This window comes from Ascaphus truei, chromosome 5, assembly GCF_040206685.1.
Source record: "Ascaphus truei isolate aAscTru1 chromosome 5, aAscTru1.hap1, whole genome shotgun sequence".
In the NCBI taxonomy this organism is placed as follows: domain Eukaryota; kingdom Metazoa; phylum Chordata; class Amphibia; order Anura; family Ascaphidae; genus Ascaphus; species Ascaphus truei.
This window is the reverse complement of record NC_134487.1, coordinates 63,907,394-63,931,133: the sequence shown is the minus strand read 5'-3', so window position 1 is coordinate 63,931,133 and position 23,740 is coordinate 63,907,394. Positions and strand designations below refer to the sequence as shown.

Genomic DNA, 23,740 nt, shown 5'->3' with positions numbered 1-23,740 from the left:
TCTGTGAACCGTTGGTGCACTTATAGCTTCCTGGGCACTCCTGTACCCAAATGCAGCAGTCAGGTGAGGATCAGTCAGGTCCCATGCTGCGGAGCCTCCGACACCAATCCCCTCACTCCTTAGGATCCTGAGCCACCTCGTGGGTGAACTCCAGCTGGAGTGTCACGTGAATGTCCTGGATCCTGTGACCTGGTCCCAGGCCGCAGGACACCGCGTGGCCGTCCGGTCACCAGTGCAACAGCACTACAAAATCACTAAATGGGAAGAGTCCCTATCTGGGGCCTTCCCTGCAATACTCCGCTGGAGTGACTCAGGGCCTAGCTGGGGCCTAAATGGGCAAGCCTAGGCCTAGTCCAGCGGAACTGCTCCCTGGACACTACCTGCACTCTTGCCGCCCTACATGAGATTGCCTCGCAGGGTGTTTTCGTGCCAAGGATATCTCCTTTCTACCCCTGCATCTCACCCCTGAGGATTCTGGGACATGTAGTCCCGCTGTAGAATATGCAGAGCCAAAACTAAGATGGCTGCCAAAGCTAAGATGACTGCGCATGCGCCGCCTCGCTCTACTGTGCATGCGCACCTAATCAAGATGGCCACCCCCACACTCCCGATTTGCGCTGAGCTCCGGCCTCCGGCGGCCTCCTATCAGTCAGGTAGCTTCCTCCCCCCCCCCCCCCCACCCTGCATCGGAGGTAAGAAGTGAGACTTGACTACACTATAATATTGTATAGAAATAGGTTCTTCCACTGTAAGTGTAACATTTTACATTTGGTCTAACAGATCACTCTTCCTCGTGTCAAGCAATATGCTGCAATTGAGATTATCATGGATTTCAGAACCTTTAGTGAAAAGGGTCTTATGATAAGAATAATATACTAGAACAGAGAAATACATTAGCACATTTGTTCTATATTCAAACACAGGGCAACTAGAATTAATGCTTTTATATGGGACTTTCACTAACCTACAATCCTACTATGTATGTACTATTTAAATCTGTCAACAACAAAAAACAGTAACATTAACCCATTAACTAACAAAAGGGATGGCAATGTATTGCCACCAAATGTGACTGTAAAGCAGTTAACAGCATTTAAAGTAGCGGTACCTATAATAAAACAAAAATGTATTTCCCCTCAGGTTTAAAGCAGGGTGTCTCCGGAGCTGACCCATGTTAATTTCAGCTCAGGGCCCCCCCTGCTCCTGGAGATATATACATGTAAAGGTGCTGCCGGTATCTTTGTTAATTTAAAAGTCATGCGGACCAATAGGAAGTAGCCAGGGATGATGTCGTAACTTCCTATTGGCCCACAGGACACGGGAGCTTTAAACGGCCTTATTGAGTGCCCTGCCAGAGCTGCTACCGGGGCACCTTTTCAGGTAGGTATCTCGGGTAGCAGAGTGCCACCAGACCTGAACTTAACGCAGTTCAGCTCTTGGGCCCCCTTGATTTCCATCTAATAACAAGAAAAGCCAAGAGGCACTGTTCTTTCAAACACACTAATTGTATGCTGCAAGTTTTGGAGGGAAGTACAGGATATTGATGGAAAGTGTAGGCATTGGCTTGACAATAATAGAAATGGACAGCAGACTGTATGCCAGAATAAAAGATGCTATAAACTGGATATATAAAAGGATCATCACTCTTCCTCAGGGCTGAACAAAAATGCTAATCCTTTGCTAACACCCAAAGATCAAAAGGCTGGCAAATCTAACAGGAGCGTTTGTAATGAACAGAATCTAACCTCTGGACTGATAGAAAGCCCCTCATAGAACTAATGTGAACTAGTCACAGTGGCATGTTTAATAGGTTATATATAGATGATTAACACAATCAACGAAATCAGACTATTATTATTACTGTATATATATATTTTTTTTTTTAATGTTCACGTCTCCATAACAAATAAATGCTTTGGAGCGTCTTTACAATCTTTACCTAGTCTTTCGAGATAAATTATTTTCCCCCTTTGTCGTTTTGTTTATTCTAATTCTGCTGCCATGAATAGCCAAAGAGATAAAGTGGAAAAACAATAATGACCAGGTAAGATTTTGAATTACACCAACCCTCAAATGAGAAACATATCCATTTTCACACATGAAACAAATAAGTGAACATTTTACATTGAAACCTTGGAGTGCCCTGTGACGTAACCATGAAGCATGTCATGAGGTTAGACACTAGGGCACAGAGCATGTCATGCTATAAATGCTCATTTCCTAGGGGAACAGTGCTGAAAACGATCATAATGGGGGGCTACGTGATCATTACACCAAGATACAGGGGACTCTGGTACTTCTATCTTTCTAATGATGGCGATTACATTATATTGTTTTCCTCTTTGTAGGACGGCGCATTCAAGTAAGTTCTCAAAGTCCAAGGCCAAACACGCCCAACACCCATAAGGAAAAATTGATAAAGCCCAGCAACACTCCATATAATGTGTGTGATTACAGCTTATCTGTAACAAGCTTTGCGCAGGCAGCATCCATTTATAACAGCTGGTATAGTAAGAACGTAGGTGACACCTGTAAATGTTCACATTACATTCCATCTTATCTGCTGTAACACAGCAAATCTACAGTTTTACTGCTTAACTGAAATTGTTAAGGTGAGATGTTTATCACAGTTACACAAGTCTCAGTGCTTTACTTCGTGCTTTGAGTAACACCTTCTGCTCTGCGAGAGAAACACTGCTTTAAAACGACAATCCAAGCAGCCTTTTCTTATTTTTATGTAGCATTCAAGCAGGGTGTCTCCACAGCCAATTCCCTTTCATTTCAGCTGCGGGGACACCCTGCTTGTAGCTATACTTACCTCCATAGGGGGTGAGTGAAAAGAAAAAAGTGCGCAACTAATGATGTATGTGAGGTGATGAATAATAAGGTATAATACGTGACCTTAATTGAACAAATCAGAGCGTCTGCAGCTGTGGTGGAGGGAGGGCTCAGGAACCCCCTAGAGCTAACAGATAAAAACAGAAAAAACACAGCGCACAACGCTCATAGTGCATTAAAAACTATATTAACACAAACAATGAATAAGGTGAGTATCGTGCGTACATCAAAATAATGTTAAACAAGCAATTTCGGGATATTGTTACCCAAACACCACGTGGAAGCCGGATCAGATGTCCTCACATGGGTATGGACGCTGGTGCCACGAACACAGGTCCCTGCTTAGGTAAGTATGGAGTCTTTGAAAGTTCTTTCTCCCACAGACGAATCAAACGTGTACAGCTCTCACATGCAATGCTGCTTCAGAGCAGAGCTCCACGCCGGCTGAAACCCTCTCTCTCCCCTCCGTTCAGACCCTTCCGGGTTGGTGACGTCACCGCGGGGTTCTCGCCGATATTGGCGCCGATTTCACTGGGTCAGCTCGCCGTGATAGGATAGTACAGTTGAAGGCAACATAGTTAATAGCTTTTCCAACGCATTTCGAAACCCGTAGGTTTCTTCATCAGGGAATAAAAAATCCTACGGGTTTCGAAACGCGTTGGAAAAGCTAATAACTATATTGCCTTCAACTGTACTATCCTATCACGGCGAACTGACCCAGTGAAATCGGCGCCAATATCGGCGAGAACCCCGCGGTGACGTCACCAACCCGGAAGGGTCTTACCGGAGGGGAGAGAGAGGGTTTCAGCCGGCGTGGAGCTCTGCTCTGAAGCAGCATTGCATGTGAGAGCTGTACACGTTTGATTCGTCTGTGGGAGAAAGAACTTTCAAAGACTCCATACTTACCTAAGCAGGGACCTGTGTTCGTGGCACCAGCGTCCATACCCATGTGAGGACATCTGATCCGGCTTCCACGTGGTGTTTGGGTAACAATATCCCGAAATTGCTTGTTTAACATCATCTTGATGTACGCACGATACTCTCCATAGGGGGTGCAGGCAGCCGCTCTGGTTTGGCGGTTCACATAATGGCGACTTTTTAAGGCTCCCACGTCCTGCGGGCCAATAGGGAAACGTGAAGTCTTCCAGTGTGGCTTTCTATTGGCCCACGTGACCGGGGGCTTTAACCTCGAGATACCAGCACCCCCTACGGAGGTAAGTAACTCGGGAAGCAGGGGGTTCCCGGAGCGGAAATTAATGCGGTTCAGCTCTTTAGACCGGTGATGCAAAAAGGCCGCTTGGATTGTTCCTTTAAAATAGCAGCTGCTCATTCTGCTCTGTATTTCTGTACCCTAATATTGTATATTATATTGCACACTGTACACATTGTATACAATAGATTTACTTTTAGAAAAAGATTACCATAATTAGCACATGTTCCACAACATATTAGCTACAACAGGTCGAATCTACTTTTTAACAGAGGACTGGAAAGCAATACTTAAATTAATAAACTGTTAAAACAGTAGTCTGCACTAATTATCGGGGCATTTAAAAAAAAACTCACTTTAAGATATCTTCTCTTGCCCTTGATGACGCTGTTTCTGACTTTCAAATCTGCTGCTCCATTCAGGTGATAAGCATTTTAAATATTAAGTGTCTAGATCAAAATGGAGCAGTCCCCAGAGCTCAGTGAGTCTGATGGTAACCTCAGATGTTAGAGATGAAGAAAATCATGACTTTTAGAACACTATCAGGACATGCTCAGGGGGCAGAATATTCATATAGGCTTCTGGGGAGGGAATGCCGATTTAAATTTATCACAGTTTCAGAATTCCACTGAATATTTTCAACCTGCGCGTTTTATACAAAAGTCGCACAAATTAGCGTTTTGCGCGTTCATAAGAAATGAATTTCAGGCACAGAAGGAGTTAAATAATCATTTTATATATGGCTATACAGCACATGACTGTGCTCATTTAGACCAGGGTTAGCAAACTCCAGTCCTCAAGGGCCACAAACAGGTCACGTTTTCAGGATTTTCCTGCTTCAGCACAGGTGGCTCAAACAGTGGCTTAGTCAAAGACTGCACCACATGTGCTGAAGCAGGAAAATCCTGAAAACCTGACCTGTTGATAGCCCTTGCGGACTGGAGTTGGCCACTCCTGATTTAGTCGCATGATGAAAGAGAATGTCCTTCTTCAGTTCAGGGGCAGGTATTTCTCACCCTTTCTCTTTGATACAGGGGGGTGCATGGAAAGCTGGCACGAGAACTGGCACATGCGGCCCCAGTGTATGTTGATCAAAGGAACTGATAGAAGACGCCGCTTAGATCTTTGGAAAATACATAGTAATCCTGTTAAATGAATTCATGCTTAGCTGTGCCCTTTGGTACTCTCTCTCTCTGGGCCAGCTGTAACCCGAGTCGAGACATTGCCACCTGCTTGACAGACTGCCCGGCCCTCTTGACTCACCCAGAAGAGTAAATTGAGGGCGTAGAGCAGGCAACGCAGGCACTTCACAGAGTCCTCTCTGGCCATTGTGCAGTTATAACGGGAAAAAGCCCCATCCTTTCACCACTTCATCCTCTCTGGGGACCGGTGTAGATCCAAAGCACTTCAAAAGGGAAAGAGGAGGAAAAAGATCAGATTGCAAGTAGCCTTATTAAAAACAAAGCCTAGGATACTCGTGATTATACTGATTACTTCTTGTAGAACGATGAAGAGGGCTGAATTTTAGGGGTGCATTCATTCTTCTAAGCAATATCTAAAAAAACACTCGTGTAAGTCTTGTATTTTCACCATTCACTGTTTTTTTTTCACTTAACGCCTGTATCATATTTTTTTATAGAGTTCTAAGCCTTAATAAAGGCATCCATATGGCCACCTCCAATGCAGCTACTCTCGATTCTCATGGTCCATATGAAATATTGGAAAAGACCCCATAAGATAAAATAATCATTGACATTTACAAGTCCAGCTCTATTGGGTAAAAGTGATGAACAGTCTAGAATTCTTCAAAACCACAAATGTATGCTCTGATGTTTTTATTTCCTCCCCGTGATACAGTACGTCTCAATGCTCTGTTGCCACATGTTTTAAAAGAAAGCAGTTTACAAAAATAACCTAAAAAACCTTTAGAAAGCGCTCTGTGAAGCGTGAAACGTTGGTGGGGCTCTCCATTGCCCTGTTTTTCCATGACCAATAAATAATCTTTTTTATGGGATACGCACCCTCCTTTCTACTTTTTTGATACCTACAGTAGTGCTCTTCCAGTTTTTCTCCTTTTCTACTAGCCTACCCCTTGGACGGAAGCACACCTGGGGACACCTCACCTTTGGATCGCATGGACTGTGCAGCACTCAGAGTGAGTCAATCGCTTGCTACATGTTTTCCTGTTCAGGACTTTATTAAGACATTTGGTACGTTATAGGGTGTTACTATGCTCAATTTTCCTGGTGTTATTGTTTACAACAGCGTCACTTATAAGTGAGCGTACCATCCGGGATTGCAACCCAGTACCTGTCTTCTATCAAGTTTATGTTTAGGGGTCCCCCCTACATGTATCTGGTTATCTATTCATTCATCTATCCTACTGTTAGCATTACGCAGTCACATGGTCTACAAAAATATAGGATGCCTGCAGTAATCTTTACCTCTTTTTTTATGTTCAATATAAAAAGATTAAGGATTACTGCAGAAATCATATATTCGAGAATTATTAAAATGGCACATCAATATTAGCTGTATCCAAAAAATGCATTGCTACGTATTAAATTTGTTCTTTGATTAGTGCAGTTTTTTTTAACAGTATTTACACCGGTTTTGCTTCCGGGAAACTTTTATATATAAAAATTAGTTTCCATAGGATTCAGTTGCAATACTGGTGAAACATTTTGTTATATATGTCAATATACAGTATCTCAAACAAAAAGAATATAAAAATACCACTAGTGAGCACATTCACCTCCCAGGCAGCTCTGCAAACCTGCATTTCGCCATTATCTCTATGTAGCGCACTTTCCTCCGCCCCCAGGGAGATGTGTGGCTACGGTGTATGTGGTGCGGTGTGATACCTGTGGCTCACAGGAAACCTGAGCCTCTGCTGCTGGGAACCTGGAGTGTACCTGAGTTGGTGATCGTAGCGCCTCCACCTGTACGGGATTCCTCTGTGTGGAATTACCCCGTTACAGGACATATATTTATAATACACAATGGCATAATTGTTTTAAAAGAATTACCCACTGGCCTGTAGTATTGATATTCTGGTATGTTTGAATATCAAAAGGTGGTTTTTTTTGTTGTTTTTTTTAACTGTGTGCTGCTAATTGACCAACTGGAACAAGCTGATTTATTGGAGAGGGGGAGGGTCATGTGACTGCTTTAGCTGTATAAAACCAATACCCCCCTGCAATAGCATGGACTGCATTGGCATTAGATAGTGAGGCATTTAAAGTTATTTTTTTAAGTGAGAATATATAGTTAGACTATAGTTTGACTAGAGGTGACTGGGACTGCATCCTTCTGCAAACTCTTCTACACAAGGCAACAAACGGTGAGCTATTCTGACCACACTATGATCCCTGCTATTTGCCTGCTCAATTTAACCCCCCACCCCTTTACAACTTATTTCACTACAGCCTTTCCCAACACTGACTACTCACAACTACCTCCTGCACTACTACTAACTCAGCCCACTGCATAGACCCAAGCATTGCAATTCAGAAAAACATTTGACAAGGTAAAGGCACACCCCTACTGTTAGTCTGCACACACTTGGCTCAAAACAGCTCCATGCAGCATTACAGTACCGACACACTTTATCCGAGTGTGGTCGGTACCGCAAGCCGGGAAATCTCCCGGCTTGCTAGTGGCCGCCCCTCGGCGTGCCGCGCGTCATAGACGCGCGGTCACGCGTCATCGGGAGCGTGCGCCCCCTGCACGCGCGTCCAGGGGCTCCCCGAGGGAGCCCTGGTGTCCCGCGATCGCGGGACAGCGGCAGGGGGTTCCGGGGGACCCGGCGGACCCGGCAGCGGTAGGGAGAGCGCCCCGATCGGAGGGCGCTCTTCCGCTGCTTCGGCGCGCGCCCGTCACTCTCGGGCACGCGCCAGGCTACTGCTGCGGCAGAGAACGGGCAAATGCTCGAATAAACTCTGCCGCAGCAGTACCTACCACTGGCATAATTAACCTGCTTTTTACCTCCGCTTTGTTCTTTCTTGTGGCCTCATTGAAATGTTACTCTCTCTATCCACTACAAACTCCCCCCTCCTTGTCCACGCCTAACATCACCATACACCCTGGATTACTCAAATGCCTTACATTATCTTCTGAATGTTGGCGAAGAACCCTGAAAACCAGCACAACAACCACCGCACACTCAAATGGCAAACATCATAAAGTAACAGCTTGCAAACAACTACTCAAATTTCTACTCATACTATTACTCTCTTTAGCAGGTGATATTGAACCTAACCCAGGCCCTCCCATTACAACTCTGTCCCATAACCCTGAGAATACCCCCTTCAAATTTCAAAAAGGGCTATCTGTCGCCCATATAAATATCCGGAGTCTGCTGTCCAAACTGGATGAACTAAGAGCATGGTACCATAAGCCATCGTTCTTACAAAAACATGGCTAACCCCTAAAACCCCTGATGCACATATTGCCATTCAGGGTTACTCCATTTCTAGGAGAGATAGGTCAAAGAGAGGAGGTGTGTTATTTTATATTGCAGACACTTTACAATTTACACTGTTAAATTGCCCCCCAAGCCCACCCTCTTTTGAAATTCTAGTTGGCAAAATCTGCCTCCCCTTTTCTAAGCCCACCTTGCTTGCTGGCATCTACCGCCCCCCTAAAGCCCCTCTACAATCCCTGACTGATATCGCCCAGTTTCTTGGCTCCATTTCCTCTCTGAATGAGAAGAGTGAGCTGCTAGTTCCTGGGGATTTTAACTTCAATTGGCTTGACCCTAAAAACCACAAAATCCAGATACAAATCAAATCGCTTAACCTATCGCAACTCATTTCCCAACCCACACGGACAAACCTGAAATCGCACAACCATTCCTTGCTTGACTGGATTCTCTCCTCAAATCCCAGCAGAATCCAATCCTCTGGCATCCTTCCTGACATTTTCAGTGCCCATGCAATAGTGTACTGTGTAAGGAAAATTAAACCGCCCCAATCAAGCCCTAAAGTTCTCCTCACTAGAACATTTAGAAACTTTAACCCACAACAGTTTCTGGATGACCATATCAACTGCCCTTGGCACAGAATCGATTTAATTCCCGACCCTGATTCTGAGCTCGACTATTTCCAATCAGAGTTCTTAAAACTCTGTGATACCCATGCTCCACTACGCAGAATAAGGGTAAGGGGTGCCCACCTTCCATGGGTTACACTTGACCTTATAGCACTCTACCAGTTCAGGGATGCCTTCTGGAAAAGCTACAAAGTAACTGGCACTACCAAGGATCTCAATCACTACAGATGCATGCGGAACATGTGCACAAGGCAAACAAGGCATGCAAAAGCCCAATATTACTCTGACAATCTCCTCTAGAATACATCAATCCCAGCTAAGTTCAGGAAGGTTATCAACAACATATTCCAACCTTCTAACCATCAACAGCCAAGTAATATTACTAAGGGGGATATTACTCTGACAAACCCCACCGACATTGCAAATGCATTCAATGATTACTTTGTGGGGTGTGCCACTAACTTATTAGCGAAACGTAACCCAAACCACAAACCTGAATCTCATCCTGGGAGTACCCATATAGCCCCACCCCCTCCCAACACTGCCCACAATTTTCCATTTGGCCCAGTATCCGAAGAGGGGATTACACAAGCGCTTCTCAAATTAAAACTAAGCAGCCAATGTGGACCTGACCTACTACAATCTAGGTTCCTAAGACTTGGTGCTCCAAACCAATTGCTTCCATAGTCAACTCTATCCTGTCTGCAGTCCATATCCCTAAGACCTGGAAAACTGCCAGAGTTTCCCAATCTTCAAAAGTGGGGACAAAAACACTGTCTCAAACTACAGGCCAATCTCCCTTCTCCCAATCCTATCCAAAGTCATGGAAAAATGTGTCCACTACCAATTAAGCGATTACTATAACAAGACAAATTTCCCTAGCCAATTCCAATCTGGCTTTCGCCCCAAACACTCTACCGTAACTACCCTGCTAAAACTTTGCAATGAAATCCAGTATGGAATGGAACGGGGTCAACTCACTGGTGCAATAGTCCTAGATTTTGCAAAGGCTTTTGATACTGTTGATCATGCTATCCTGCTTAACAAACTTCAGAGCTCTGGAATAGGGAAGCATGCTTTAAACTGGTTTCAGTCCTACCTATCAGGAAAATCCCAACATGTGTCCATCTCAGGCTCTAAATCCAACCCCCTGGATATCACCTGTGGTGTCCCGCAAGGCTCTGTTCTGGGGCCCCTACTCTTCTCAGTATTCATCAATGATCTTCCCACAGCTTGTAATGAAGCCTCAATACACATGTATGCAGATTACACAATCCTATATGCACACAGCCATAGCCTCTCTAACCTTCAACACATACTTCAGTCTGACTTTTTGAAACTTGAAAACTGGATTTCCCAAAACAAACTGTTTTTAAACAGTGACAAGACTGTAACAATGGTATTTGGGACAAAGACTACATTTTTAAAGCTTCCAGTGACTGAGCTCCAGATCAGAACCAACGCTAACACCACCCTAACTCCTGTTACTAGTTTTAAATATCTGGGCATATGGTTTGACTCCCACTTTACATTCGGAATGCAGATTGATACCCTGACATCCAAAACCTATGCCAAACTAGGTGTACTTTACAGGAAACAATCCTCCCTAAGCCTGCTGGTCAGAAAGCGTATTGCACAGCAGATGCTAATGCCAATTATCGACTATGGAGACATAGTATATGGCTCGGCACCCCAAACCCACCTTGGCAAACTAGACACCCTCTACAATTCAATTTGTTGTTTCGTTCTCCAATGCAACTACAACACACATCACTGCAAAATGCTCAAAGAACTAGATTGGTCATCACTCAAGTCTAGGCGCAAAGTTCACCTTTCCTGTCTTGCTTTCAAATATTTCTGGGCAAGCTACACACCTATCTGAACAAGCTCCTCACCCCTACCACATGCAGCACATATCACCTGAGATCTGACTCCAAAAGACTGTTCATGGTTCCAAGGCTCAACAAAGTATCCGGCCGCTCCTCCTTCTCTTACCGTGCACCCCAAAACTGGAACAACCTACCGGAGACTCTCACATCCAACACCAGTTTAAGTTCTTTCAAAACTAAGGCTGTCTCACATTTTAATCTGGTCTGTAACGGTTACATAAGCCTATAATATACATCTTCTCTAACTGTGCATGCAATGTATTGTATATAATGTATACCCTGTTCATTTATGTAACTGTATTTGTAACCATGTATTATTTGTCATATTAACTATGCCCAGGACATACTTGAAAACGAGAGGTAACTCTCAATGTATTACTTCCTGGTAAAACATTTTATACATAAATAAATAATTAGAACAAGTTTACTAATGACATACGAAAGATCATAAACCATATACAATAGAGCCACAACTGTAACACTGGCCTCGCAGGGCCGTAACCCCTCACTGTGCCTCCCCAACACCGTGTTCACACCCCTGAGTGGTTTACCCCAATGTACTGAGGTGCTCCGGGCATCGGACTGTCCCAGTATCCCCCAAGAGCCAACCCACCCAAATGTGTGAGACAGTGCTGCCCCATTAAAGTGTGGAGTTGGTGCACCTGCCGGGGGTGTCCACACCCAGACGTGCAGATGAAGATGGGATCCATGGATCCAAAGTGATGAACCACGAAGTCTCCGCCTCTATGTGGGATGGATACCGCGTGGACCATACTATCATGAAGAGAGTCTCTGTATAGATGGGTGATCTGGTCCCAGATGACCAAGGGCCAGTGCAGCCGCGTCCTGGCTTTGTCTCTATGGTCTGGTTCTGGAGCACAGGCCGCAGTTACCGTGCGGCGTCTCACTGTGTCCCCGACATTGATAGTGCTAAGCGGGGCAATGTCCCTGTCTAAGGGCCAGTCCCTATAGCAGCCACAAGCTATGTGGGAGTCGGGGCCTAGCTGGGGCCTAACAGGGGATATCTGGCCTAGTGCAGGTGCCACAGACACCTGCACACATAACCTACCCCTTCCTTGTCCCAGCTCCGACTGCTGGCACGGTCTCTGCACATGAAATGTATCTCTTGGGAGCAGGAAGAATACTACAGCCCTATTGGCTGGTTCGCGCCATGGGTCTTACAGCCCCTATGCATTATGGGGCTTGTAGTTCCCCCGCAGAGCTTTTTGTGTAATGGCCACCACTGTCCCGCCCGCAATGCGCATGTGCGATCAGACCAAAATGGCAGCGCCCTGTGAAGGGAGCCGCCAGGACCTCCGGCGAACCAGTCGCCTCAGCTATCAGCCCAGATGCCTGCCACTGCTCCATGCAGCTACCGGCGCTCGCCAGATGCATGCGTACCCCTCAGTTGACAGCCACAGCATTCCCGGAGGTAAGGGAAAGGCAGAGAAGCCCAGAGGGGGAACCCTGGCCACATTCTCCCCCTGGTGAAAGACCACGCCTGTAGGGGCGTGGGCGCAGTGACGTGGTGACGTCACATCACGTGGTGTAGCTGATTCCTGGTGTATCGGAGCCCCTGCAGTTATGCTGGATGTGCGCGATCTGCCGTGTCCCACGAGATACGCAGCGTTCAAGCAATGATTAGCTAAGTATTCTTACCTTATCACACAGAGTGTTATGTTGCAAGGGTTATGTTATTTATCACTAGCTACAGGGACTCCCGAGTAAAATTTGACAGCGATGTTGGAGCTGTGCTGTTTGATTTCAAGCAGCGTTCATACGGTAGTTTAGTTGATTAGGAAATTCGAATCTCCACCCTGCAAACATACCTCTGAGAAAAACTGTTTATTAGAGACTGTGTAGTCTGCATGGAGGATATCCCATGCGTTATGTTGTTTTCATTCTATGCATTATTCATCCTGTTGCTGGGGCAAGGATATATGAGCTTGATTGCCAGATTTCTGAGTGATCAACTGTGTGTAATACTCTTGATTTTTCAACTTGAGCAGGAGGTTAGTTCAACACTATATATCATATAGATTTACATACTATATAGCAGGAATCAGCTACATTAATACCACATGTCAGTTTTAATTTTATTTTATTTTTCACTTTGTCACCCTTGTGTTTCATGTTATATATTCACAAAAAACTTTAAAATATTTAGTGTGGAGTGCACCACAAATGTACATTCTGTGAGTGATCTTGTGATACGTCACAATCTTCACCCATTTGTTAATACAGTCATCCATTTATCATCAAACGGCTGTCTAGCAGATGTGGCCTTTCACCCGGTGTCCTCGGGGTATATCTTGAGGAGATTATTTAGGGCCTTACTGGAATACCCCTCCACAAAGTGATGATAGTAGCCACAGAAGCCCAGGAAAGAGCATATCTCCATGACATTCACCACAGCTTCGCCTTTGGCCGGATCAGTGGCGATTCCATCGGCAGACATAATGTGTCCCACGTAGGTCACCGAAGTGTGACAGAATCAGCACTTGTCGACTGACAGTTTCATGCCCTCTCGGGCCAGATGGTGGAGCACTTTAAGCAGCTGTTCATGTTCTTCCAAAGTTTTACCAAAGACAATAATATCGTCCAGGTAGATCAAGCATTCCCGAGGATTCATGTCTCCAATGGTTTTCTCCATTAGACGTTGAAATGTTGCTGGAGCCCCACATATCCTTGGGGCAGGCGCGGAAATTGGTAGAAGCCATGGGGACAGACTAAGGCAGTCTTCTCCTGATCTTCTTCACTCATCTGTACCTGGTAGTACCCAGATCGCAAGTCCATAACACTGAACCACTGGCTCCCAGTCAGCGTGTTGAGAATCTCCTCGATGCGGGGAAGAGTGTACTGATCGGGCACGGTACGGTTGTTCAGTGTCTGGTAGTCGACACACAATCTTATCGATCCATTCTTCTTTCTCACCACCACGATGGGCGAGGCGTAGGGACTCCGAGATTCGGTCACAATCCCTGCCGTCTCCATCTCTTGCAAGATGTCCCTTACATCATCCACATCCCGAAGAGGGATGCGACAAGAACATTCTCAGAAAGGCGTAGTGTAACTCAGCCTGATGGTGTGCAGGGCGCTGCGGCTGCAGCCCTTGTCCATCTCACTCACTGAGAATACAGCCTGGCGTTCTTCCAATTTGGCCGTTAGCCGGTCATTCCATTCGGCCAGTAGGGGTGAGTCTCCAAAGTTGAAGGTCAGCTTGGCTGGCTGTTCGGATACTGCAGCGTCATTCACCTGCGGCATTGTCTCCACTGGGGTGATGGGGTATATGCGGCCCAATCTCCGTCCTTGATCGAAGGCCAGGGGGTACGGCTAGGAATCTTGGAAGTCCATTCCCGGACTTCTGGTATCAGCTTGTAGCCTCTCTGGTCATCTTCCTCTGGCGTGCTTTCAAGCTAAAAGAGATGATCGGTCTCGGTCAGGGTAGCAGCACAATGCGTCCATGCGCTTTACTCCCCCTGGTGGAATCTCTGTTAGCTCTACTTGTAGGTTGAAGACAATGATGGTCTAGGGCAGATATTTTGCAACACTCCAACTAGATGGGATGGATGGTTAGGCTATCCAGAGGCAGTTCACCAGCCTCTTGCAGGTAGGACCTGATTATTGCCTGCACTCTATCAGTGTTAGTTCCCAGTATGATTGGGGTACTGGGATGCTCTCAAGGCTCGAGGCAAACTAGCGCCTCCAAATCTATAGGGTATGATTTGCCAGTGTTCAGCTGGAGTATCTCCAGTCTAACCTTCACTACCCCGTCGACAGGATTATCCTCGTTGGAAAGGCCTCTCAGTTTCAGGCTCTCCACTGAAAGCAAGGGGCGGTGTTTGAGGTGTTGGTTATAGCAGGGGGACGCAAACTTTTTTCCCTGCACCCCCCTGCCGACAGCCTCATTACTCCCGCCCCCTCCCACAGCCCGCGTCAAATGACGCCGCGTTGTCATGGTGACGCGGGAAGGAAGCTGCCGGAGCCAAGGTAAGTAAAGGCTTACAGAGGCCCTGCAGCTCCCCCGGCACTTAATTTAAGTGTCTTCAGGAAGCGCGCAGGGTTTACAGACTCTGTAAACCCCGCGCCCCCCGCAGGCAGTCTCGCAGCCCCCCCTGGGGGTCGCACCCCCCACTTTACGCACCGCTGGGTTATAGAACCCTCTGTACACAATGGTCACTTGGGACCCAGTGTCCAATAACGCGGATGAATAGACACCGTCCACCACGACGCGTATGATGGCAGCTGGTCCTACCCAACTGTATGCGTCCAATGGTGGGGTTGCATCATTGGGGCTTGGCTCGGGAGGGTTTCGGTAGGGCCGGAAGTTGTTTCGTCAGATTGGACTCTGCCAATTACGTTGAGGTGGAAATTCCTAATTGGAGGGGTTTTTTTGTTCCTTCTCTGGACAGTCCTTTGAAAAGTGGCCCATCAGAACACACTGCTGTAGCAGATGAAGCCACTTGAGACCGTGGGGGCCTTGTATACAGGGGATTCTCTCTTTGGTGACCTGGACGTGGCGGTAGGCACTTTGGGAGCATGATGGTCCTCGTCGCTTTCGGCCTCCTTGACCTTTGGAGTCAACGTCCCTTTGGGCTCGTCCTTGCAATAACCCTTGGCTGAGGTAGCAGGCCTTTCCCTTTTTGCGGAGTGCCCAGGCGATGTGGACAAATGCAGCCGTAGGGTAATCTCTTGGGCTTGCACTCTATCCATCACATCTTCGAAAGCTTAGAGACTGGTCCATTGATAGGGTGCAACTAACACGTATAGCAACTGGGTGCATAGGCGATGCGCCCCCCAGGAGTTGCTGGATTCACAGACTGTCGGCCTGGGACGCTGGGATAATCTTCTTCACCAGAGGCCATAGAACCAACTGGATCCGATGAAGTAATTCCGACACATCTACTCCCTCGTCTTGCGTGAGGGCGTAGAACCTGTCCAGCAGAGAGATGGCGTAGTCCGGGATACCATAGGTCTTGGTTAGCGCATGTATTCATGTTTGCGCCTCCGCGTTGGGGTGGTTATTATTGCAGAACTGTACCATATGGACGGCTACAGGCCGCAGGCACTCGATGATTCGCTGCCGCTTTACAGCGACGGAGCAGGTCCACTCAGGGAGCACTTGTCCCGCATGATCCTTCCACTCTTCAAACTCTGCCTCTTCAAGAGGTGTAGGCCGGGTCCCCGAAAAAGCCTTGAGCTTATGGTATTGGTGGGACTGGGACGACTGAGTAAGGGCATCCACTAGTTGCGGTAACGTTACCCCCACTACTGAGTTCCCTGTGGACAGGGATTGATGAGATTCTGGCCTTGGGCTAGGGGTGAGTTCTAGATTGGCCCGGTGCTCTCTGGGAGGGTAGGATGGTCGCAGGGCCTCGGTTCGGGGGGGTGATTCCAGCTAGCTGAAGATCACTCTGGCTAGGAGAGGGTCGGAATAAAGTAGTGAGCACCCCGTGAGTAAAGCATCGTACTTCCCAAGGGGTGTGCGAGGGACGCGGAGGTTCCGCTTGGTACGGCACTGTGTAGGAGCGATTGGGACTGGAATTCGCCACTGGCAAGGACAGTTCGGGAAAGATGATTGGGCAGCCATGGGGCAGGCCTCCGGAAAGTGTAAGGCCCTGGGGGTATCGTCCTCACGTGCCTCGTGGCAGGTTGCCAGGATGAGGCTGTGCCAGCAGAAAGTGGGGTCCCACTTCCGACCTGTCGGACGTTGGCAAAAGCCGAGAGGGGCCTAAGGCTGTTCATGACTTCTTGAGGGGTGGTGTCAAATGGCACGTCCCCAACCGCGACCATGTGGCGGGGCGACTCGTTGAGCTCCAAGGCCCCGTCACAGACCTGTTGCTTGGATGGGGAGAACATGTTGTGGATTTTGGGCAAACTAATTTGACTGCTGAGTAGACACCCCAGGTCAGATCTCAGCAGCGCTTCCAAATGTAGCGCACTTTCCCCCACCTCCAGGGAGATGTGTGGCTACGGTGTATGTGGCGCGGTGTGATACCTGTGGCTCACAGGAAACCTGAGCCGCCACTGCTGGGAACCTGGGGTGAACCTGAGTTGGAGACCGGTAGTGCCTCCACCTGTACAGGATTCCACTGTGTGGAATTACCCCGTTACAGGATACATAAAAACAATACACAATGGTATAATTATAACAAGTTTACTAATGACATACAAATGATCATAAACCATATACAAAAGTGCCACAACTGTAACACTGGCCTCGCAGGTCCGTAACCCCTCAACGTGCCTCCCCAACACCGTGTCCACACCCCTGTGGAGTTTACCCAATGTACACTGAGGTGCTCCGGGCACCGGACCGTCCCAGAATCCCCCTAGGGCCAACCCATCCAAATGTGTGAGACAGCGTTGCCCCACTAAAGTGTTGAGTTAGTGCACGTGATGCGTTGGGTACCTGCCGGGTGTGTCTACACCCGGGCGCGTAGATGAAGATGGGATCCACGGATCCGAAGTGATGAACCGCGAAGCCTCCGCCTCTACTTTGGGTGGATCCTGCGTGGACAGTACCACCATGAAGAGAGTCTCTGTATAGATGGGTGATCTGGTCCCAGATCACCTAGAGCCAGCGCAGCCACATCCTGGCTTTGTCTCTATGGTCTGGTTCTAGGCCGCAGTCACCGTGCGGCGTCTCACTGTGCCCCTGACACTGATAGTGCTAAGCGGGGCAATGTCCCTGTCTAAGTGTCAGTCCCTATAGCAGCCACAAGCTATGTGGGAGTCGGGGCCTAGCTGTGGCCTAACAGGGGGTATCTGGCCTAGTGCAGGTGCCACAGACACCTGCACACACAACCTGCCCCTTCCTTGTCCCAGCTCTGACTGCTGGCGTGGTCTCTGCATGCGAAATGTATCCCTTGGGAGCAGGAAGAATGCTACAGCCCTATTGGCTGGTTCACGCCATGTGTCTTACAGTCCCTAAGCATTATGGGGCTTGTAGTTCCCTTTGAAGGGAGCCGCAGGGACCCGGTCACCTCAGCTATCAGCCCCGATGCCTGCCACTGCTCCCCGCAGCTACCGGCGCTCGACAGGGGCATGCGCACCCCTCCGTTGACAGCCACACGCCCCCACAGTGTTCCCGGAGGTAAGGGGAAGGCAGAGAATCAAAGAGGGGGAACGCTGGCCACATTTACAATGCTTCCACTGCAGCCAGGGCTTCTGGGTAATGACATGCAAATGAACACACAGTACAATGAGTCTAGCTACATCTGTACAAGTATGCAACATAGACCATTATTAGGGTTACGGGAGGGGGAGAAAAACAGTTTCTGCTAGCAGAGTTATGCCAATGTTTTCAAATTCATTTTGCCATTTTTTTTGCGTTTTTCTCTTAAATGTTGCATTATTGCAAAATGTTCATTGAAGTTCACATTGCAACATTTTCCCGAGATTACTGCAAAATGTTGCGCCTATCGTCAGTATTTTGTAAAACAATTACAGTATCTAAAGGGTCCATGTAATCTAATGCCAATTGTTGGAATTTCAAAGCACATAAGGGGTATTCTAGCAGCTGTGAGTTGTGCATATAAGTGCAGAAATAGCTCTTTCCTCTCAGATTTGCAGGTTTTGGTATTCCGTAAGCCCTTCTCACATATCCCAACTGTGTGGAAATGGCTTTTGTAGGAGCGGTTTCATTCCGACTAGGCAAATTCAAGCGGAATCAGACTAAAATACAGGAGGAGAGAGTAAGCACCCTATTTTACTAGAGTCCCAAGTTCTATATATGCCGTCGTTGTAGAGGTAGAACTCATTAAGTGCATTCTTGGCAAAAACTCACTAAATGCACTTCCTGACTTGAAATCTCTTGATATTTCTATTGGAAAACTCATTAAATGCCTATTTAGGCAATAGTTCAGAGTTACCAAAACATAAAACTCATTCATTATGATTTTTGAAATAATGTCAAAAAGAACCTTTAAATCACTTTTTCCTAGGTACTCAAAGAATGTAGTTAATCAGTTTTACCTCTACAAAGACGATATATCCTCTCAAACCTCCCTACAAATAACATTGGAAGACAGGGCACACCTGTGGTACTTGGGAGATATTCTATTGAGATATGCAAATTGTATTTAAATAATTCCTACACCTCGTAAAAGATTTCCATAAGACCTATACTGACAAGTATAAGGCCCCTTGTGATGAAGGGGGTACTGGTGTTAGGCACTACAGGATCAGAACCCACCTCCTCTGCTAATCGGGGCAGAGGCTCTAGCGCAGGGGTTGGCACCCTTTTCTGCTCCTTCTTGCGGCCCTCTGCAGGTTGCTGACCCCCTGCTGCAGCCTCTCTCCCTCACTGTCCTGACGATGGCTGCAGTGTTTGTGTATTTGGGAGGGGGGGTGTCGTGTAGGTGTTTTTGGGGGAGGGTAGTGTATGTATGTATTGTTTTTTGTAAATGACACTGTTTTGCACAAAAATAACATGAAAAAAATAAATAAAGAGACTTATGATTGTGAGATGCATTTTATTCCCCCCCACATATTTTGCTGTATGTTAATTCTTATACAGCATATACCTATTAGTGTGTGTACAGTATATGTATGTGTTTGTGGGGTGTAATATTAATGCATGTGTTGCGGCTCTCAGAATATTTTAGAGAAAGATCATTTTTTATAAAATGGCTCTTCTTCCTTGAGAGGTTGCACTAGCATCAAACTAAAACAGTTGCTGGAAATGTCCTGTCACCACATACTTTTGAGCTTTGCTGCTCATACCTGTAGCTAATCCCATAAGCATATCTCCCAGGTATCTCAGGTGTGCTCCGTTTTGTGCACAAGGCCCATTGAACTGGCAACCAGGAAGTGGAAGTGGTCTTACTTTAATGGAAGGTAGGGGAGTTGGGTACAGGTGTGAGCAGCAGAGCTCAAAATTATTCTGTGACAACAGCATCTCCCAGCATCTGGTTTAGTTCAATGCTAGAGCTGCTGCCCTGTATAATTAAGTTTGTTGGTTCTGATCCTGTTGAGCCTGATACCAGTAGCCCCTTCATCCCAAGGGGTCTTAGACATGTCAGTATAAGTCTTATGGAAATCCTTTTAGGAGGTATGGGTGGGAATAATTTAAATATACTTTGCAAATATTATTAGCATATCTCCCAGGTACTTCTGGTGTGCTCCATTTTGAGCACAGGTGTCTCTCTCCCTATGTTATTGGGAGGGAGATTTGAGGGGATATATATACAACTAGTCATTCAAATAAACTAGGGGGCCTATGCAGAGAGCAGCGCTATTTCGAAATTCGCCATTTTTTGGAGAAAATCGCGCAGAAAGCAGCAGAAAATGGCGAGTTCCGAAAAACGCGCCAATTTTTCTTTTCTATTTGTAAAACTCGCCTCGCGGCTGGCGAGAACCTCAATCTCGCCAGTTTTAAAAATATCCGTATGCAGAGAGGCGCGAACGGCATCTAGCGGCTGTTCGCGCCAATAAAATGGCGCGATTGTCTCCTTTTTGCCTCGCCAGAAAAAACTGGCAAGAAGCTGCCGCTCGCGGCCATTGCAAAGGGAAAAAAAAGGCGCGAATTTGTTTTTACACATTTCTGAAGCGCGCATCTCGCCAATTTAAACTCGCCACACGCATCCATGTTAAACATAGCAGAATTCGCACTTTTCTGCATATGGAGAATAAAACTCTCCAAAAAAGCTACTTTTTAATAAATTCGCCAATTTTAAAATTCGCTGCTCTCTGCATAGGCCCCTTTGTCTCTGTCTCTCTCACATGCCACATGTCTTTCTGCTTCAAACCAAAATACAATCCACACGGATTGGCTGTTTAACCGCACAGTTTGTCAATTTTTATTGACATGGTGTAAAAGATGTGATTTGTAATACAGAATACAGCTAGTTGTCAAATTTGAGTCAGTGACTTATGACCATGTCAAACCATGCAATTTTGCCAGGACAAACGCACAGCTACTAGAATATCGCCCATTGACTTTTATTGCTGGGCAAAGGTTTTGCAACGCTTGCGGGGTTTTTTTGCTTAATTTTTCACAAACGTATCGATACATTTCCTCTGATTAGCGAATTTCAGCTAAACAAATCAGTCATCTCTACCTCCTGGGACACAGATCTGGATGTGACTTCTATGACATTAATCATTGCTTGATTAATAGAAAATACATCTTGTTGGGGAAACTATATTAAACGCATAAAAATCTACCCGTTCAGTTATTCAAAAGGCTCCTGTAATTAACATGACAATGTTCAAGATGATCTGGCGTTGGAATGAATACCATAAGAAATATCACGAAAATATACAAGTTCTCAGAATAAATAATGAAAAACACAACAGCTGCATTGCTTGTCTGCAAAGTGGTCATATAATGTATACATCAAAACTGAAACTGCAAAGTATACCCATAATATGCAAATATGCAAGATCAACCTTGAAGTAATTCAGTGATCCCAAAATAAACAAGCAAGTTTACAAGCCCAGTGATAGATCTGCAGTAGCAGTGTTCATAGTGATCCTATGATAAATATACTTACAAGATAAGCAGAGACTTTGCTAAAAGTAATGTCAAAGTAAACATTGGAAAGAACAAGATCAGCACTTATTTAACGCCAAGTAATCTTATAATACCCATAGAAATCCCATGTTGTACATACATCAAACATGGAAAGTCACGGAAATCAATATTTCATTAAATCCTACAAAATCAACACATATATATATATATATATATATATATATATATATATATATATATATATATATTCATAAAGGAAGCACTCACTTAACCACAAAAAGAACTTGACTAGGTGCATTGGCATAAGCAAGTCATAATCATAGACATGTAAACTAAGCTTCCACAGGTACAGTACTTTGAGAGAAACAAAGTACCTGTGAGTGAGTGAGTGAGTGTGTGTGTATATATATATATATATATATATATATATATATATATATATATATGTGTGTATATATATATATATTTCTTTACACTAAACAGTTTGAATGATAACAAAGTTTGATTTCTCAAAAAAAAAAAAAAAATATATATATATATATATATATATATATATATATATATATATATATATATATATATATATATATATTACACATCTTGTGAAGAAAAGTTACACAGTGTCCTATGTTACCTTGGTGTGTGATGCAGAGCCCGGCAGTGTGACTGGTGCTGTCACATTACAGTGTGTGGTGCCTGTAGTGTGGAGGAGTTCAGCCCCTGCCTGGGAATGTGAGAATGGATGAGTTGAGCACAGCCCTGGAATGCTGGATCCTGCAGTGTCTGTGCAGCTGTGTCACCCGGGAAGCAGGGACACTTACAGTCCTCCTCACTGATCATCTCTCATTCACCAGCCATCCAGGACAGCAACAACCCAAGCAAACTACCTCCAAACAGCAGCCCCATGCACAGCCACCCTTCAGTTACTGTATGTTGTGCAAAAGTGAGCCACCCCCAGATACTTAATCCTTTCTTTGCACAAATTTAAAGAAGGTGACAACGCGTTGCAAAGCCAGTTCCATCAATGACTTAAAGGGGGGAGAGGGGTCTGTTCTTTTTACATGAATTGCGATCACTTTCAGCCCCCCACCTCCCCTCTGCAAGAAAACTTATGACAAGTCGACTTACATTGAGTTATGTTGTAGTCATATCCTTAGCAGGAGAGTGGTCAGGACATGGCAGAAACCGGTACACGTTTGCGCAAGTGCTAACAGATACATTTCATTCGTAATAATGATAATAAAGGGTCTCGGCTCTTCTCTTCCTGTAGTACAGGAGCCCCCCTCCCTGTGCCTTGCAGAGCTCTCAGCTGCTCTGTGCTCTACCAGACCGAGCCAGCTGGGGGAGAGAAGCCTCCTGCGCATGCGCAGTTGTCAGCTCTAGCTCATTGTTGGGTCCTGGAAGACATTTGATAACTGCACTGCACAGCTAGGAATAACTCACCCCAGGATTCATTCCACTAACTCTATGCAAATGCAGGGTTGACAACATTGCAGCATACATTCCAGGGACAGCTTCCTAAATAAGTTGTGAAGTGTGGAGTCCGGGGGCTTCTGAAACTGGTCGATTTCTCTGCTGCTGTCAAGCAGTGCAATGTTTAAGAGGGAGGGTATGCAATTAGCTGTATCTTTGTACATTGGCTGTAGAAATACAAGGTGCATACAATGAGAGTTCAAAGTCAAAGAGAATGCAATTAATATGGAAAAAGCACTAGAACAAGCCATGTAATGTGTGAATACATTTATATAAAAGTCATGCAAAGTGAAAGTAGTCACTAGTTAAAGCATGAGCATAACGTTATAAAATATAAAAACCTACAAAGCTTTTTTTAGCTGCGACATCTCATTGATCTTTGTGAAATAATAAAAGAATAATTAAAAACTTTCAATAAAGCCACTCTGGCAGTGTAATGGTTAAAGATTTAGGACCTGGATAGGTTTGCCACATTTAAATGTTTAAAAAAAGGGATGCTGAAATCCTGTATGAAAGTCGGATGTCGTAATGAGTGATGAATGTTTTGCAAATGCTTGGAGCTGAATAGTATCCCTTGCTTGACCACAATACTTTTTGGGTTTTATGAGCCCTGCTCTTGGCCGGGCGGGGAAAGATGCGCACTGAATTAACAGGTAGCCATGGAAGAAAAAGTAACGCCTATATAGGGGTGGGTGACATGGTATTTATTATGAGATGACCAGGCAGTGAGTGGCCTAACTTTTATTTTAATCATTTAGTAAGGCAACATCTATCGGAAAAGGTAACTATTAAACTCAA

General features: G+C 45.7%; 1 protein-coding gene across 4 annotated transcripts in view; it reads right to left on the bottom strand.

The window, feature by feature from the left end:
- TSPAN12 (tetraspanin 12) overlaps positions 1-22,796 on the bottom strand; it is a 215,352-nt gene extending 192,556 nt beyond the window's left edge. For 3 of the 4 annotated variants that reach the window (XM_075599947.1, XM_075599943.1, XM_075599945.1), the window contains exons 1-2: positions 22,598-22,796; positions 5,312-5,453 (exon numbers count right to left, since the gene is read on the bottom strand). In XM_075599947.1, coding sequence (XP_075456062.1) covers positions 5,312-5,377 — 66 coding nt within the window. In that variant the 5' untranslated portion in view covers positions 5,378-5,453; positions 22,598-22,796. Of the gene's footprint in view, positions 1-5,311; positions 5,454-22,103; positions 22,279-22,597 lie in introns of those variants that run through there. The other variant, XM_075599944.1, reaches the window with a different exon arrangement.
- Positions 22,797-23,740: the final 944 nt, after the last annotated feature.